General features: G+C 67.2%; 1 protein-coding gene across 4 annotated transcripts in view; it reads left to right on the top strand.

The window, feature by feature from the left end:
• LOC109314611 (hexosaminidase D-like) overlaps positions 1 to 11,951 on the top strand; it is a 14,577-nt gene extending 2,626 nt beyond the window's left edge. For 2 of the 4 annotated variants that reach the window (XM_019541852.1, XM_019541853.1), the window contains exons 2-15: positions 4,486 to 4,600; positions 4,828 to 4,924; positions 5,395 to 5,632; positions 5,730 to 5,839; positions 5,923 to 6,010; positions 6,155 to 6,319; positions 6,836 to 7,019; positions 7,283 to 7,354; positions 7,558 to 7,762; positions 8,230 to 8,312; positions 8,868 to 8,946; positions 9,966 to 10,067; positions 10,462 to 10,551; positions 11,067 to 11,951. In XM_019541852.1, the coding sequence (XP_019397397.1) occupies positions 4,486 to 4,600; positions 4,828 to 4,924; positions 5,395 to 5,632; positions 5,730 to 5,839; positions 5,923 to 6,010; positions 6,155 to 6,319; positions 6,836 to 7,019; positions 7,283 to 7,354; positions 7,558 to 7,762; positions 8,230 to 8,312; positions 8,868 to 8,946; positions 9,966 to 10,067; positions 10,462 to 10,551; positions 11,067 to 11,250 (1,812 nt within the window). In that variant the 3' untranslated portion in view covers positions 11,251 to 11,951. Of the gene's footprint in view, positions 1 to 2,580; positions 2,749 to 4,485; positions 4,616 to 4,827; positions 4,925 to 5,394; positions 5,633 to 5,729; positions 5,840 to 5,922; positions 6,011 to 6,154; positions 6,320 to 6,835; positions 7,020 to 7,282; positions 7,355 to 7,557; positions 7,763 to 8,229; positions 8,313 to 8,867; positions 8,947 to 9,965; positions 10,068 to 10,461; positions 10,552 to 11,066 lie in introns of those variants that run through there. The other 2 variants (XM_019541854.1, XM_019541855.1) reach the window with 2 other exon arrangements.
• Positions 11,952 to 14,165: the final 2,214 nt, after the last annotated feature.

Below are 14,165 nucleotides of genomic sequence, written 5' to 3' on the forward strand. Positions count from 1 at the left end.
GAACGATCTCCCCGCAGGGCGGTGGGAGGCAGCGGCACGGACAAGGAGGCAGCTGGGCTGAGCTGCCCCTTGCGCCAGGGAGCCCTTCCCTTGCTGCTCTCTCCACCCGCGCGGGTCCCCTCGCCCTTGCCCGCACTGGCGGACGGGGTCCGGTGCGTCCTCAGCCCTTCCGGGGCGCACGTGCCTCCCCTTGCCTTGGGGCAAGGTTGCGGGCTAGAGCCCCTGTGCCAGTGCTTCGTACCCCAGGCTGCACTTCTCCTGGGGAGGGGGATGCATGGCAAAGCCGTGCATCTGCATGAGCACCAATGCCAAGCTCCCTGGCAAAGCCCCGCACCTGTGTGAGCACCAGCACCCGAGCTCCCCGGCAGTCCAGCCTACCGCTGTCCTGGCCAGGGTGAAGCGGCTGCGCCTGGGGTGCCGTCCGCGGCAGGCTGTCCGTGTCCGGAGAGCGCAGGGAGGAGCTGGGAGCGAGGCTGTGTCCTCTGGCTGCTGACCCAGATCCAGCTCTGGCGTGCGAGGATGGGCAGCTCTGGTGCAGCCTGAGCCACGGCGAGGAGGCTCTGAGCCCGGCCTCCCTGGTCCTGAGCATCCTGGCCGCAGGGTCTGCCTAGTGCATGAAGACCCCCGTCCAGCGAGGGCATCGGCGAGGTCTCCCCTAATACCCCGCCGTCTCCGTCTGTGAGCACGTTCCCTGGGCCGAGCTGGGGCGGGAGGGCTGCTGCTGACCTGCTCAAGGGGTTTTTTTAAGTGTGGCTGAGCTTTGCTCCCCTCCTGCCCCCCGCTCCTGCCTGGCTGCCACGAAGGGGAGACCCCTTGTCCTGCTTTCCAGCCGGAGCCTGTTCGTGGCCAGAGCCCCACGAGTTCTGGTGCCAGCAGCATCCCTGGGCTGCCCCAGTTCTTCCCGTGTGCGGCACAGGGCTCCCCGCCTCCGCTCTGCCATCCATCGTTGCCTTTTCCCTGAGCTGAACGTGCCTTTCCTGGGCACAGCTGGAGCGAATCATCTGCAGCATCCAGGCAGGATCTTGCCAGGGCCTCGTGCAGCGGCACCGCCACTGCCCAGCCGTAAAGGAGACGCGTGGCCGTGCAGCACGGCTTGCCCACCCTAGCGCTCGGCTCTGCCGCGAGTGTCCGGCGCACCAGACCCTCCTCCTCCTCCTCGGTGGTTTCCAGCCGGCGAGCTCCCAGCCCGTTGCACTTATTGCTGCTGGGTGCTCCCGTTTCTGCGGCCGTGGCCCTCAAGGTCGCCCCGGTCTGGGCTGCCGTCCCGCCGCGTGGGGTCACAGATTTCGGCAGCGCTTCGTGCCCAGGTCCTGGATGCAAACGTTGAATTAGACCGGCCCCCAGACAGAGCCGGGAGGAACTCCCTTGCTCTTGGCTTCCCTTCTGGTGCCCTTGCTCGCCCTCCTAGCTCTTGATTAATCATTTCCCCAGTGGCGCCCCATCACGTGCTTTGCCCAAGCCCAGATAAACGAGATCACCTTTCTTCTGCCCGGAGCGCTGGCTCTCGGGAGACGCATCGGGTTCGTCCGGCTCCGTCTGCCCCGCGACGCTCCTTGCCCTGTCTCTCGACGTCCTTCCCTGGACGGTTAGTTTAAAAGCGCTGGGTGCTGTGCCCTGCTCGCCCTTGGTCTTGTCTGTCCTGCAGCTTGTGGAGAAGGGAGCTGGGGACGTGGGGGGCAGGTGTACGTGCACGATACCAAGCGTCACGGGGCCCCAGGCTCAGCTGGCAGCCCTCGGTGGTACCGTGCGACACCTGTTTAATGGGTGCAGCGGATCCGCGCGCCAGGAGTGGCGTCAAGGCCACTAGGCTTAATTAAAGCTGCCTGGAGGACATCCCTCTTGACAACGCCGCTTGGCGACGGTGAGACACAGTGAGAGGCCTGTGCATGGGCACGGAGCGAGCGCCTGGTATTTGCATCCCGGACCCTGGCAGCTTCTTGCGACGCGCAGGAGTCCAGAGCAGGTGGCTGCATCCGGCGTGGCGCTCCGGGCAGGCGCGGGGTGGCACGGCTCCAAGGCAGCTCCCGGGGTTAATCCACCCTTGCCGCACGACAAGGACTTGTGCAAAGGGGGAGCCTCGATGATGGCCACGTGTACCCAGGGCCCCGACGTCCTCCTGGGTGTGTAGCTGCGCAGGGGCCACGGTCGCCCTGGGGGGCTCGGGGCCAGAGGGTGGTGGGCACAGGTCCGGGATGCTTCTAGGACATGTCACTGCTGTTCTGCCCCAGCTCGGGGGCAGCCTGCGAACGCTGCTGTGCCCCGACGGGACTTCCTCGCAGGGCCGTGTCCGCGGCCTCCTGAAGCCGGGAACAAAGGGCTCCTCTGCTCCGGCATCCTCTGGAGGGTGCGCTGCTGCGTGCGGCACGGCTCGGGCTCTCCCCCCGCCTGTCTGCGCCCAGCAGGTTTCCGGCTGCTTTTTTGCTTTCAGTTTCGAGGTTGCCTACGATGCTGATGAGAGCCGCGTCCCGCCCAGGCGTGCCGCAGAGCTGGCCTGGTGACAGGGGCGGGGAGCCGTGCTTGTGCACGTGTGCCCGTGCAGCGTAGTGTGTGCACGAGTGTAAGCGCCCTCTCCCTTCCTCCCCTGCTGATGTCGCTTCGAGCCGTGTAAGGGAGCCAGCGCCGCTGGGCAGGTGCGGTGGGGCCGGCGGCTCGCTCTGGGGGCGGCGGGGCAGTCCGAGCAGGGTTGCTGTGCCCGCCGGCCTGGGCGACCGTCTGGTGCGTGTCGTGACCCCTGGACGCGGCGACACAGTGAGTGCAGGGGGTGTCTGTCCCCGGGGCAAGGGGGTTGGGTTGGCCCTGGTGCGGGACCTAGTGGAGACAGGATTTCTGCAGCAGCCGCTGTGGCCCTGCTGTGACCCAAGTGCTGTGACTCGGCGGGGCCGGATCCTGCTCGCGGACCGCGTCCGAGACCTCTGGAGCTGGGGAGGGTTCAATTCCCTCCGCCACAGATTGGGCTGAGCCTCCCCTCCCTCCCCCCAGCCGGCCCTCTCTGCTAGAGCTACTTGTCAGGGGTGCGGCGTCGCTGGGTACACACGCTCACACCCACATTATCAATTAGTCCTGCAACACTTCAGTGCCGTGGAGCATAGTCGTGCCCCGGCCTGCAGGAAGTTTCATCCGCCTTGGTCCCCCCGGCTTTGTTCGTCTTGTTGCAAATGCAGCAAGGAGGCAGCAGCCCGCAAGGCTGGAGGGAGCAAGAGCGGGGCCCAGCCGGGTCTCCCCAGGCCTCTGCCCTGCCAAGGAGCTCCAGCCTCAGGGCAGCTAGCTAGAGGCCCAGTGCTAGCGTACGCCGGGGCCAGGGGCGCCGGGGGAGGAAGCCCGGGCAGAGGGTGCTAGCGGGGCAGATGCCACCCTCCACAGAGCTCCTGCGCCCAGTTCCCCCGCCCAGGCAGCCAGCATCCGCCGGGTGCTGCCAGGCGAGCGGTGCTGGTGCCTCCGGGGTGAACGGGGGCCGGGGATTCTTCCAGCGCGGCCCACGGGGACTCGGACACCTGGGTCCTTATTCCTGCCGCGGCCCCGTCCTCGTGATCGGAGCAGGCCCCTCTGCCTGTGCCCTCCCGCCTCCTGCTTCGCCTGATGGGCTCGTAGCCTCTCTGGGGCCCGGGACTGAGCGCGTGTTCGTGTGTGCACCTGTGTGGGTATACGTGCACGCCTAGCGAGGCCTGATTATGTGTGTGTGTGCATGCACAGAGGCTTTTGTGTGTGTGTGTGTGTGCACGCACAGAGGTGCACATGTACAGAAGCATGCACGTGCGTGCATGCACAGAGGTGCGTGCATGCATGCATTCTGGTGCGTGCCCGCTGGTGCATGTGTGCGTGCGTATGTGCACACAGCCCTGATTTCAGCTGGGGGCTCTGGGGACAATTTCAAGAGTCCGGTAAAGCGGTGCGTGTCCCGTGCACGCTGCAGCCGCCCCTCCCAGGGTACTGCAAGCCCTCGCTGTGTGAACAAGGAAGCATTGTGCAAATACCTGAGCTGCGCCCATTGTCCCCACTCCCTCTCCAGTCAGCCCCACCGGGTATCTCCAGGGTGCGCCTGACCCGGGGCGGGCAGGAAGTCGCGCGGGTCAGGTGCTTGATCGGCGATAAGGCAGTTGCTGGATCCCTGGCTGCAAAGGCTGTTGGTGGCAGGAGGCCGGCTGACAGCCCCGCACGGCTTTTGCTGCCCGGGTGCTTCGGGGACCCCAGGCGAGCGCTCGGGCTCTGCACATTGGGGGCGTTTCATGCAGGCCGAGGGCTCAGGAGAAGTGGCAAAGAGGGGAGCCTTGCGGGGGTGGGGAGGGGTGTCCGCCTTTGCACGCGCACGTGTGCCCAGGGGTTTTCCGGGGGTCTGGTGCATGGTCTGGAGGCCCGGCCCGGCCCGGCCTCGTGGTGCACAGAGCTGGGCGGCTTGAGGGCGTCCTGCTCCGGAAGCCGCTCCTGCAGGGTAGGGAAGGAGCAGACATCGGGCTGAGCCCTCTCGCTGTCCCCCTTCCCGTCTTGCAGGGGCTCCCCCCAGTGCCAGCCCAGCTCTTCCCTCCATGGGGAGCGCTGGCCCAACGGTCTCCGTGCCAGGCGCCTGCTCCCGAAACCTGCCCTGACATTGCCAGCGCCAGACCAGGTAGGAGCTGCCCAGGTGTCACCTGTTCGGCGCGGGGGGCAAGTCCCCGCACTGCCCAGAGTTGGGGTGGGGACCCAGGCCAGGCATCCTCCCACGGATGCAGGGGAGAGGAGCCTGGGTCTGCTGTGCGGAAGTGGGGCTGGGGGCTTGCAGGGGTGCTGCCCTGCTCCCCTGGGGTGGGAGAAGCCGTGCCCCCAGCTCAGCCCTCCCCGCCCGCTCGCCCGCAGCGATGTCCTTCAAGCGCAACCAGAAGCTGCACCTGCTGCGCCTCGCCGTGCTGCTCGTGGTGGCCCTGGCCGGCATCAAGTTCCTCTTCCGAGACAGGTGAGGTGGGGCTGGCGTGGCACGGACGCTCGGCCCGGGGTCCCGGGTCTGCAGGTGGAAGCTGCCCCCGTCCCCACCTCCGGCGGTGCCCCCCCCGGAGCCTCGGCTACTGCCGGAGGTGGGAGCGGGGGACGAGGCGGGAGCAGCGAGGTGGACTTCACCTGCAGCCGAGGGCTCTGAGCTGGCGGTACGGTCTCCTGCCCCCCCCGGGCCGGCTACACGGAGACGGGCCCCCGCCTTGCTCTGGACTAGCCAGGAGCAGCAGCAGCCGTTTCGGGGGAGAGGGTCCCCGGTTTCACGGGTGTCAGTGACTGCAGGAGCTAGGAACGTGGTTGAGCCAGGCGGATTTCCCTTGTTAGCCCCTCTCGTCTGGCCCGGGACACGAGGGAGGCTGGCGTGGGGCTCGTAAAGGGGCCGGTGCCCCCGAGACCAGGCCCTGACGGGCGTTGGTGTGCCCTGTGTGTGCGCAGTTTCACCCTGGAGCTGCACAAGCACGTCGGCAAGGACGGCGACTTCTGGAGCAAGAGCGGGGATGTCCTCCCGGAGCCAGACCCCCGCAGCCAGCCCCTCGACCCGGAGGCCGCCCAGGCCGCGGGGCCCAAGCAAGAGGCCAGGAAGCAGCTCTCCAAGGATTTCAGCGCCACCGAGATGAGGCTGGTGCACCTGGACCTGAAGGGCGCTGCCCCCAAGGTGTCCTACCTGGAGCAGGTGAGCGGGCTCTGATCCTGAGCTGCCGGGGGGAGGGCGCCCTCGGGCACCCCGCTCCATCCGTCCGCTGCAGCCCTGGCCATGGCTGTCCCCACAGTTGTTCCCGCTGCTGGCCAGGCTGGGTGCCAATGGGGTCCTGATCGAGTACGAGGACATGTTCCCCTTCAAGGGTGAGCTCGGCGTGCTGCGGGCTCCCTACGCCTACAGGTGAGGCCGGTGGGAGGGGTGGCGTGAGCCCCGCGACGCAGGGCAGCCAGAGCCCCCTGACAGGCCCTTCCTCTGCTCCCCAGCGAGGACGACCTGGAGCGGATCCAGCAGCTGGCACAGCTCAGTCAGCTGGAGGTGGTTCCCCTGGTGCAGACCTTCGGGCACGTGGAGGTAGGCCTGGCCTCTCTGCCTTCGTCGGGGTGTCTGGGCCAGGCTGCTCCCAGCCTCGTCCTGTGCCGCCCCATCCCCTGGTCGGACCCTGAGGCCGGGGGCTCGTGGCGGCCGGCTGACGCGGCCCCTGCGCTTCCTCACCAGTTCATCCTGAAGCACGACCAGTACCGGCACCTGCGGGAGGTGGAGCGCTTCCCCAACAGCTTCAACCCCCACGTCCCAGACACGCTGGTTCTGCTCAAGAGCATCCTGGCGCAGGTGATGGACAAGCACCGCCGCGCCAGCTGGATCCACATTGGCGCCGACGAGGTGAGCGCGGGAGCCTCCTCCCAGAGCCGGGGCCCCTCGCTCGACCGAGCCCTGCCCTCAGGGCTGCTGGGTGGACCCGGCCGCCAAGGGGATGCCCGAGCTGCAGGCTCCCCCCGCCTGCCAGCCGCACCTCCCTCGCATCCGGGCTCGGCTGCAGCTGGCTTCTCGTCCCCACGCTGGTCTCAGCCCGGTGCAGGGCCCCCCCTTGCAGCTGTAGCCAGCACGGGGTGGTGCAGGACGGACTGAGCAGTGCACTGGGGCAGGAAGCAGAGCAGCAGATCCGGCGGGGAGCAGAAAGCAGAGGATCGGGTTGGGCAGGCAGCAGACGGCAGGGCAGCTGATCAGGCAGGGGAAAGGGGATTGTGGCACTTGGGGAGGGGGCAGGGCAAAAAAGGAAGGCCCCCATCTCCCTAGCAGCTTGCTGGGGGCATGGAGCAGGACCGGCGGGACGGTGGGGTTGGGAGCGGCGGGGTGGCCTCGCGGACCTGACGTGTGCTCTGCTCCCCGTCGCCCCAGGTCTTCCACCTGGGCGAGGGCATGGACTCCAAGAACTGGCTGAACCGCAACCAGGGCGACGTGGGGAGGATGTACCTCAACCACATCAAGGAGGTCGTGAGCTTCCTCGTGAGCCAGTACTGGGGGCTCCGGGTCCTGCTGTGGGACGACATGCTGCGGAAGATCAACGTGGCCACCCTCCGAGGTCAGGGCTCTGCAGGCATCCCGGCGGGGCTCCCCGGGAGGAGCCGGGTGCATCCCGGGAGCAGTGGCCCGGGTCTCCGGGACATCCCGGTGCCCCGAGGGAGCTGGGCTGGGGAAGGAGACGAGAGCCCCCTCCTGCCTAGAGCAGGTTGCAAGCTCTCGGGCTTGTCAGGGATTAATGCCGATTACTGGAGCTATCTGGAGAGGGTGCGTGGAGGTGTCACGGTCTCACAGCCTCTCTCCTCCGGCCTTGGTCTCCCGCAGAATCGGGCATTGCGAAGTATGCGGCGCCCGTGGTGTGGTACTACGCGCCCGACTTCGAAGCCGAGCAGATCGGTAAGGGGGCAGCTGCGCTGTGGGTTCAGGGCTGGTGAAGGGCATCTGGGTGATGGGCCCCAGTGCCACTGGGCCTGGCTCCCTGGGGATGGAGAAGGTGGTCTGGGCAGGGGAGTAGTGCTCCAACCCGTGTCCCCCCCAGTGCATGCCCCGGCGTGGTGAGGGCCGGCTGTCCTCTCCATCCTCATTTCCGACTCTCCCAGGAAACTTCCTCTCCAAGTATGCGGACAGCGGCTTCCAGACCGTGTGGTTCGCCAGCGCCTTCAAGGGCACCACGGGACCAGCCCAGCAGTGGACGCCGCTGGGCAACCACCTGAACAACCACCTGAGCTGGCTCAAGGTGATCCAAGCCATGCCCAAATTCCCAGCCATCAAGTTCCAGGGCATCGCCCTCACGGGGTGGCAGAGGTGAGGTGGCAGCGCTGTCCAGTACGAGCTACCAGCTGGGTTCATGGGGCGCAGGTGGCAGGGGCAGCGGGCTTTACTCCGGACTCTGGCACAGCCCACCCAGAGCACGGTGTGTGGGTCTGCACGTGCCGGGGGTACGAGCTGCAGCTGCCTGGAGATGACGACAAGAAGGAGCAGAGAGCAGGCGTGGGGGGCAGCGGGGGTACAGCCAGCAGGGCTGGGGGGGCTGGCAGAAAGCTCCCCGCATCCCAGCACGGCTTGTTCAGAAGCACTGGCTGCGGAGCAGGGGCCCTGCCAGAGCCTTTCACAGCACAGCTGGGCCCTAGCGCGGCCACCTTGAATTGCTGCGGTGACTGGGCTCTGCCTCCCGACCCCGCGCCAGGGGCCTGTGCTGCACCCCAGGGAAGCCGGGGGCAGCGCTTCACTGCGGCCGTGGGCTCTGCGATGATGCGTGGCACTCCCTGCAGGTATGACCACTACTCTGTGCTGTGCGAGCTGCTGCCCGTGAGCATCCCCTCCCTGGCCGTGTGCCTGCAGACCCTGGTGAACGGTGGGTAAGGCTCAGTTAGCCTGGGGCAAAGCCTGGGGGAGGGGTTTAGGGGGGCTACGGGCTCTGTCCCCAGCTCAGCCAGGCTCTTGGGCCCTGTACCTGGCTCCACGACTGACCCCGTGCACAGCCTTACCCTCGGCACAGCCCGGAGGCCTGGCCCACGCATGGCTCCACTCCCGTGGTTTTAGGAAGCGTGTGCCCCCTCTTCCCCCCGCCCCACCAGGCACGGTTAGGCAGCAGCCACGTCTGTGTTACCAGTTGTGCCTGTGTGTTTTCATGGCCTTTGTGGGGACATGGTGTTTTTCCACTCATTGGAGCACGGCTCCACACGCGTGTCTTCTCCCACCCCCTGGCCTGTAGGGAGCTGGTCTGCAGGGGACCGGGCCCTGGGGCTGTGCTGGGAGCCAGCTCACTGGGTCAAGCAACAGCACATCCCCAAGCCATCGCTATGCAGATGCTGCCCCCAGCGACCCACAGTTGCCCCTGGGTATTGCCCCTCTGCCTGCACTCTCCTCCCCTCCACTGACCCCTTCCTCTCCTTCCCTCCCCGCCCAGGTGGGTTCACGGACGCCACCAAGAAGAAAGTCCTGGATGTCCTGGGCTTCCAGAATATCCACCTGGAGAAGAGCACGTGGTAGGGGGCTGCCCTGCCCCGCTGCATCCGAGCGCCGTGCCCCCAGCGGGTGCTAATCCCGGCCTTGCCTTGGGGACAGTCCCTCTGAGCCCCCTCTGTAGCCACCCTACGGCTTACTGGGCTCCCTCACCTGTCCTTGAGGGCCCCTGCTCGGCTCAGGGCAGTGCCGTGGGTGTACCAAGCCCTGCGCCGCCCAGATTATCTCTAAAGCCGCCCTAACACCAGGATAATCTGCCCGTTTGACAAAGGGCCGGCTCCGGCTGTGGTGTCCAGGGGCCTGAGCCGGGACGCTGCATCCCCACGCTTCTGAACCGCTCTGGTGGGTTCGCGCCCGGCTGGTGAGCGGTGCCCGGCCCCGAGCTGCCGGGGCAGAGGGGGGCTCTCGCATGGGCCGTGTGAGATGGTGCAGGATGAGGGCGCTCAGCCGGGACTAGAGACGCAGGCTCCGTCCCTGCTCCGCTGCCGTCTCCCTGTGTGGCCATGGGCAAGTCCCTTAGCTGCTGCATCCCCACGTCTGCAGTAGGGGGACGGCATAGCCCTGCCCCGCTGAGGGCACAGGGGCGAAGGCATCTCGGGGTGTGAGGGGCTCTGACCTGCAGCCCACTACAGACAGGGAAACATGCCCCAGGCCGGCCTCTGGGCGGTCCCCAGCACCTGTCTCTGCCAGCCCGTGCAGCCAGGTCCCTTCTCCTCCATGGGACGTGGCCATCGCCACCCTTAGCCCGGGGCCAGCGCAGCGCAGCACTGGCTGTCCAACATGCCTGGCTCTGGGGAGGCCGTGAGTGCTCTTGGGGGCCTCCTTTCTATTTCCCATGGCAAGTACGGGTCACATCCAAAGGGCACGGAGGGGGTCACGTGCCCCTTTACAGAGGTTGTGCAGACGTCCTTTAGCAGCCTGAGCGCGGAGGTGGCTGCATCTGCCCAAGAGCTGGCAGGTCTGGGGCTCCTTCGTCCGGCATACCGGGCTGCCCAGAGCCGGCCGGCTCTGCCCGGGCCTCACGCCCCCGCGTTTCTCCTAGTGATGGAGGTGGCGGGTTCCCTGGCTCCGAGATCTACCGCATAGTGGAGCAGATCAACGGCCACCTCAGGGACAGCGTCGTCAAGGTCTTGGAGGAGGAGAGGTACCTGCGCCCCGGGGTTGGCTGGTGTCTGCTAGCCTGAGGTAGCAGGACAAACCTGCAGGGCTCAGAGGCTCCTGGAGCTTGCGAAGCCAGGAGTGTGTGTGTGCACGTGTGTGGGGGTGTGTATGTGTGCACGGGCAAAGGGGGGAGCCTTTTCTGCCTTCAGGCCAGGGGTTAAAGTCAACCAGAGTCTATTAGGAAGTGGCACGCGGGGTCTTGTTCGAGGGGTGTCGCATGCCCTGACTCCGGGCTAGTGCCCATCCCAGCCTGGGCGCAGCCTCCAGCAGCTCCCCTGCGGGCCTGTGCTGGCGGGGAGGGTGGAGAGCCCCGCTGGGGCTGGCGGCCGGGCTGTGCGGTGGTCACCTTGCTGGGTGGTGTCTGTCTCCCTTGCCAGCGCCATCAAGGGGTGGTTCAGCCATTACCACAGGAAGCACCAGTTCGGCAACCCCCGCAACATGGAGAGCTTCGGCAGCAAGGTGTTGAAGTACGTGAGGTCCCGGGGCACAGGGTCTACCCCGGGCAGTTCGTTGTGAAAGGGGGGTGGATTCTGCCATGAAACCGAGTATGGGGAGTCACAAGGTTTGGGCACCAGGCACAGATTTCCTGAGGGACTTTAGGTGCCTCCCTTCTGCTCTCCATGCCTCAGTTTCCCCTTTGGGTCGGCGGGGGGAGGCAGAGGTGGGCTCTTTCAGCCAGGGGCCTCGGGAACTTGAAAGCAGCACCCCGCATGCACAAAGAGCAGGTGTCTGAGTGTGGACTAGCCCCCCGCTATCGCTGCAGTGCTGGCGCTGCACCCTCGGCTTGGGAAACCCCTTCCCGTCCCGTTGCTGGCAGGGGGTCGGAGAGGGAGCGTTGGTGTTCCCCGAGTACGTGAGCTGGGGTTGGGGGTCCCCAGGGATGGGCAGGGATGTCCGGGCGGGGTCCCCTGGGGTCGGCAGCGTCCCATGGCCTTGCTGGGCCCCTGGCTGCAGCTCTGATGCGCGGCCCCTTCCACCCCAGGGTGCAGGAGGACTGGGAGAACCTGGTGCAGACCCTCCGCGCCCACCTGGAGAGCATCTTCTTCCCCGACTTGGTGGAGGAGTGGATGGAGGAGAACGTCAACCCCTACCTGGACCGCCTGCGGCGCTTTGTCAAGGACTACCGTGAGGTCATCCGCCTCAACGCCCGGCCCAAGATCTTGTAGGGGCCAGAGCCGGGGGCCTGCTTGGCTGCTCCTGGCCCTGCGGTGGCTCCAGCCAGGGTGCGTCTCCCTGCCCCGGGCTGCCTGGCGCCCCCGGCCTAGACCCCCGCGCCGCCCCTCTTCCCGTCGCAGCCGTGGCCCAGACTCCCCGCCAGCGTCCACGCCTGCGGCCGCAGCAGCGGTGCCCAGGGTGGGGGCTGGCCCGCGGCTGCCATCTGGAAGCTGCCAGAGGCCGCCGTCCCCAGCCAGGCTCCTGCCCTGGTGCTGGTACAAGCCGCTCCGTAGGTGCGTGGGGGGGGCAGCCACTTGTGGCGCTTCCTGTAGTTGCAAACAACACGTAGGAACCGGGCAGGTCTGTGCCCTTCCCGTGCCCCAAACCCGAAGTTGTAGTTTTTCCCCTCTGCCTTCCCCTGAAGCCACGGAGGTCAGGGGCTCGGGAGGCTGCTCCCACCCCCGACAGGTGCGCCAGCACCCCCTGCCGCTCCCTCGGCAGCGCTGCACCCTCCTTCCCGGCATCACCGAGGCTGGTGCGTTGACCGGCACAACTTCCTAGGCCTGGGGGCAGCGCGGGGGCCAGGGCTTGACACGCGTGTTGGTTCGTGCATGGCTCTGGGCAGGGCTCATCCCGGCCCCTACATCACAGTTTGGAGCCGGGTGGTTTTCCGAGCGCGGCTTCTGCAATAAAGTATTTTCTTACAAAAGACTGCGAGGCTGGAGAACCGCCGGTGCCCTGAGCCCTCCCAACTCATGGGCCCGGGGGTCGGTGCTCCCTCCTTGTGGCCCCGGGTGCAGATTCTGCCATGGGTCCCATGCCTGAAAGGTTCAAGGCGCTCTTCTCAGCCCTGGCAGGAGGCGTCTCTGCCCCAGGCACGGCGCTGCTGGGGATTAGAGCGCCAGGCTTGGCCCCTCTTGGACCGTGCTCGGGTGAGTCTCGGGTGAGAGGCAGTAGGGGATGCAGGTAGCCCCGAGCAGGGGGCTGGGGCAGGGCGGCAGACCCGGGAGGGCACTTGTCCTCCCTCTGCCGTGCTCCCTGCCTCCGCACTGGTCTCTGGCCTGCGTGGGCTGCTCTGGGAGGCTTTATCCAACAGAGGGTGCCGCTCTCTGCATGCGTGCACACACGTGTGCTCACTCGAGCATGCACACGGCTGCCTGCCCAGACTCTTGAGGCCTCCGGGCTGCTGTGGACACTGGTCAAGGCTCCAGTCTTGTCACTTGGGGAGCTCAAGCCTGGCAGTGACCCCCTCTCCTGCCTTGCTCAGGCAGGCCATGGTGTGATATTCCCAGAGCCTCTTCCCAGGGAGGCCGGGGAGGGCTGAGACCTTGAGCCTGAGTGCGGGGCTGGGCAAAGTGCCCTCCGGAGAGGTTGCTCCGGCCCAGCTGCTGCGCTGCGTGGATGGGGAGGCACGTGCTCTGCCCGGCAGTAGCACTCCTCTGTGCTGTTGCGGCACCGGGAGTGCGGGCGGCAGCTGCCTGTCCAGTCCCGGCGGGAAGGGGAGAGTCCCCGCAGCAGCCCCGCTGCCTGGTGGTGGCTTCCTGCTCCCGCCCCGATGCGCAGGGAACTTGGCTGCCACCTCAGGCGACGGCACGCGCGCGGCGGGGGATCTGAAGCAAGCAGCCCTGCTTGGCTTTGGGGCTGCAGCAACGCACAGCTGCTGCACGGGGTGCCTGGGGAGAGCGGGGCTGGGAGCGCTCCCAGCCGCTTTGCACGAGCGTGGCACAGGAGAGGAGCAGAGCCCGCCAGCCGACTCAGCAGGCCGCTCCGCTGAGAGCACGCCGGGGTCTGCAGTCCGGGGAGCGGCAGGGACGGGCTGACAGTGTGAAGACGCCTTCCTGAGGGTGGAAAGGGGCAGCAGGCACTGCGACATGAGCACTGCACCATGCCAGCAGGGTCACATCCTGCCCCAAGCATGAGCCTAGCACCACAGCTTTTCCAGGACCCTGGGCAGAGGGAGATGCTGCCTGTCAGGGACGCAAAGCAGGGGCTGATGTGCCTCTGCCGGCCCTGGAGTCGGGCAAAGCCCTCTGACCTGTCTCATGGCTCAAGCCAACTTTGTGTCTGCTTCGAGGTCTCCAAGGCAAACCGTGAACGCCTTGCCCGTTAAAGCCACCGGGAGACTGGTTTCCGGCAGGATGCACGCGCCTGCCCAGTACAAGAGCAGGGGCTGGGCATGGTCATGCGTGTCCCATGGGGCGTGGGCTAGGCAGAGATAGAGGGGACCGATCCAGTCCTGCATCCTCCGATTCAGCACGACTCCTCTTTCCTCCTGCAGAACCAGCCATGCTGCTTCCTGCCCCGGTGCCCCAGCGCTGGGCTCAGAGCCACACGGCTTGGGTAGGGGAGGCTGCGAGAGCATCGGCAGATGGAGGGCGGGGAGGGATGCCCCCACTGCCCATCCTCTCCTGCTTGACTTCCTGCCCACGGGGGCAACATCCTCACCTAGTCTGGAGATGCAATAAATATTTATAATGAATTTCCCTCCGGGATATTCCGCTGAAAGGGCCCGCGCATGGGGAAAGAGCGTTTCCCCCGAGCAGTCTCAGCGGTCAAGGCGATGCCAGCATCCGGCCCCTCAGTCCGGGCTCCTTGCTCTGCGGTTCGCGGGCGGGGGGAAGCCAGGCCCCCGTTGTTTGCGGGCTCTTTCACCTTCGTTCGCTCGGTGCCGCTTCGGCTCCGCTGTGTGGCAACGCTGGACCGCCACCCGCCTCGGGGGCACGCTGCACCCGGCCGGGGGGGTTTCACTCGCGCAGCCAGCTGTCCCACGCGGGCCGCGGCGCGCCCCACGGGATCGCGGGTCAGGCGGAGAGGACGGGCGCAGGCTGCACGCGGGCACACTGCGGGGCAGTGGGCACGGCGAGGTGAGGCGCCCCACCCGAGGCCACGCCGCAAGCCAGCGGCGCGGCTCAGAGCGTGCCCCCGG

This window comes from Crocodylus porosus, unplaced genomic scaffold (assembly GCF_001723895.1).
Source record: "Crocodylus porosus isolate Cpor-Errol unplaced genomic scaffold, CroPor_comp1, whole genome shotgun sequence".
Classification (NCBI taxonomy): Eukaryota; Metazoa; Chordata; order Crocodylia; family Crocodylidae; genus Crocodylus; species Crocodylus porosus.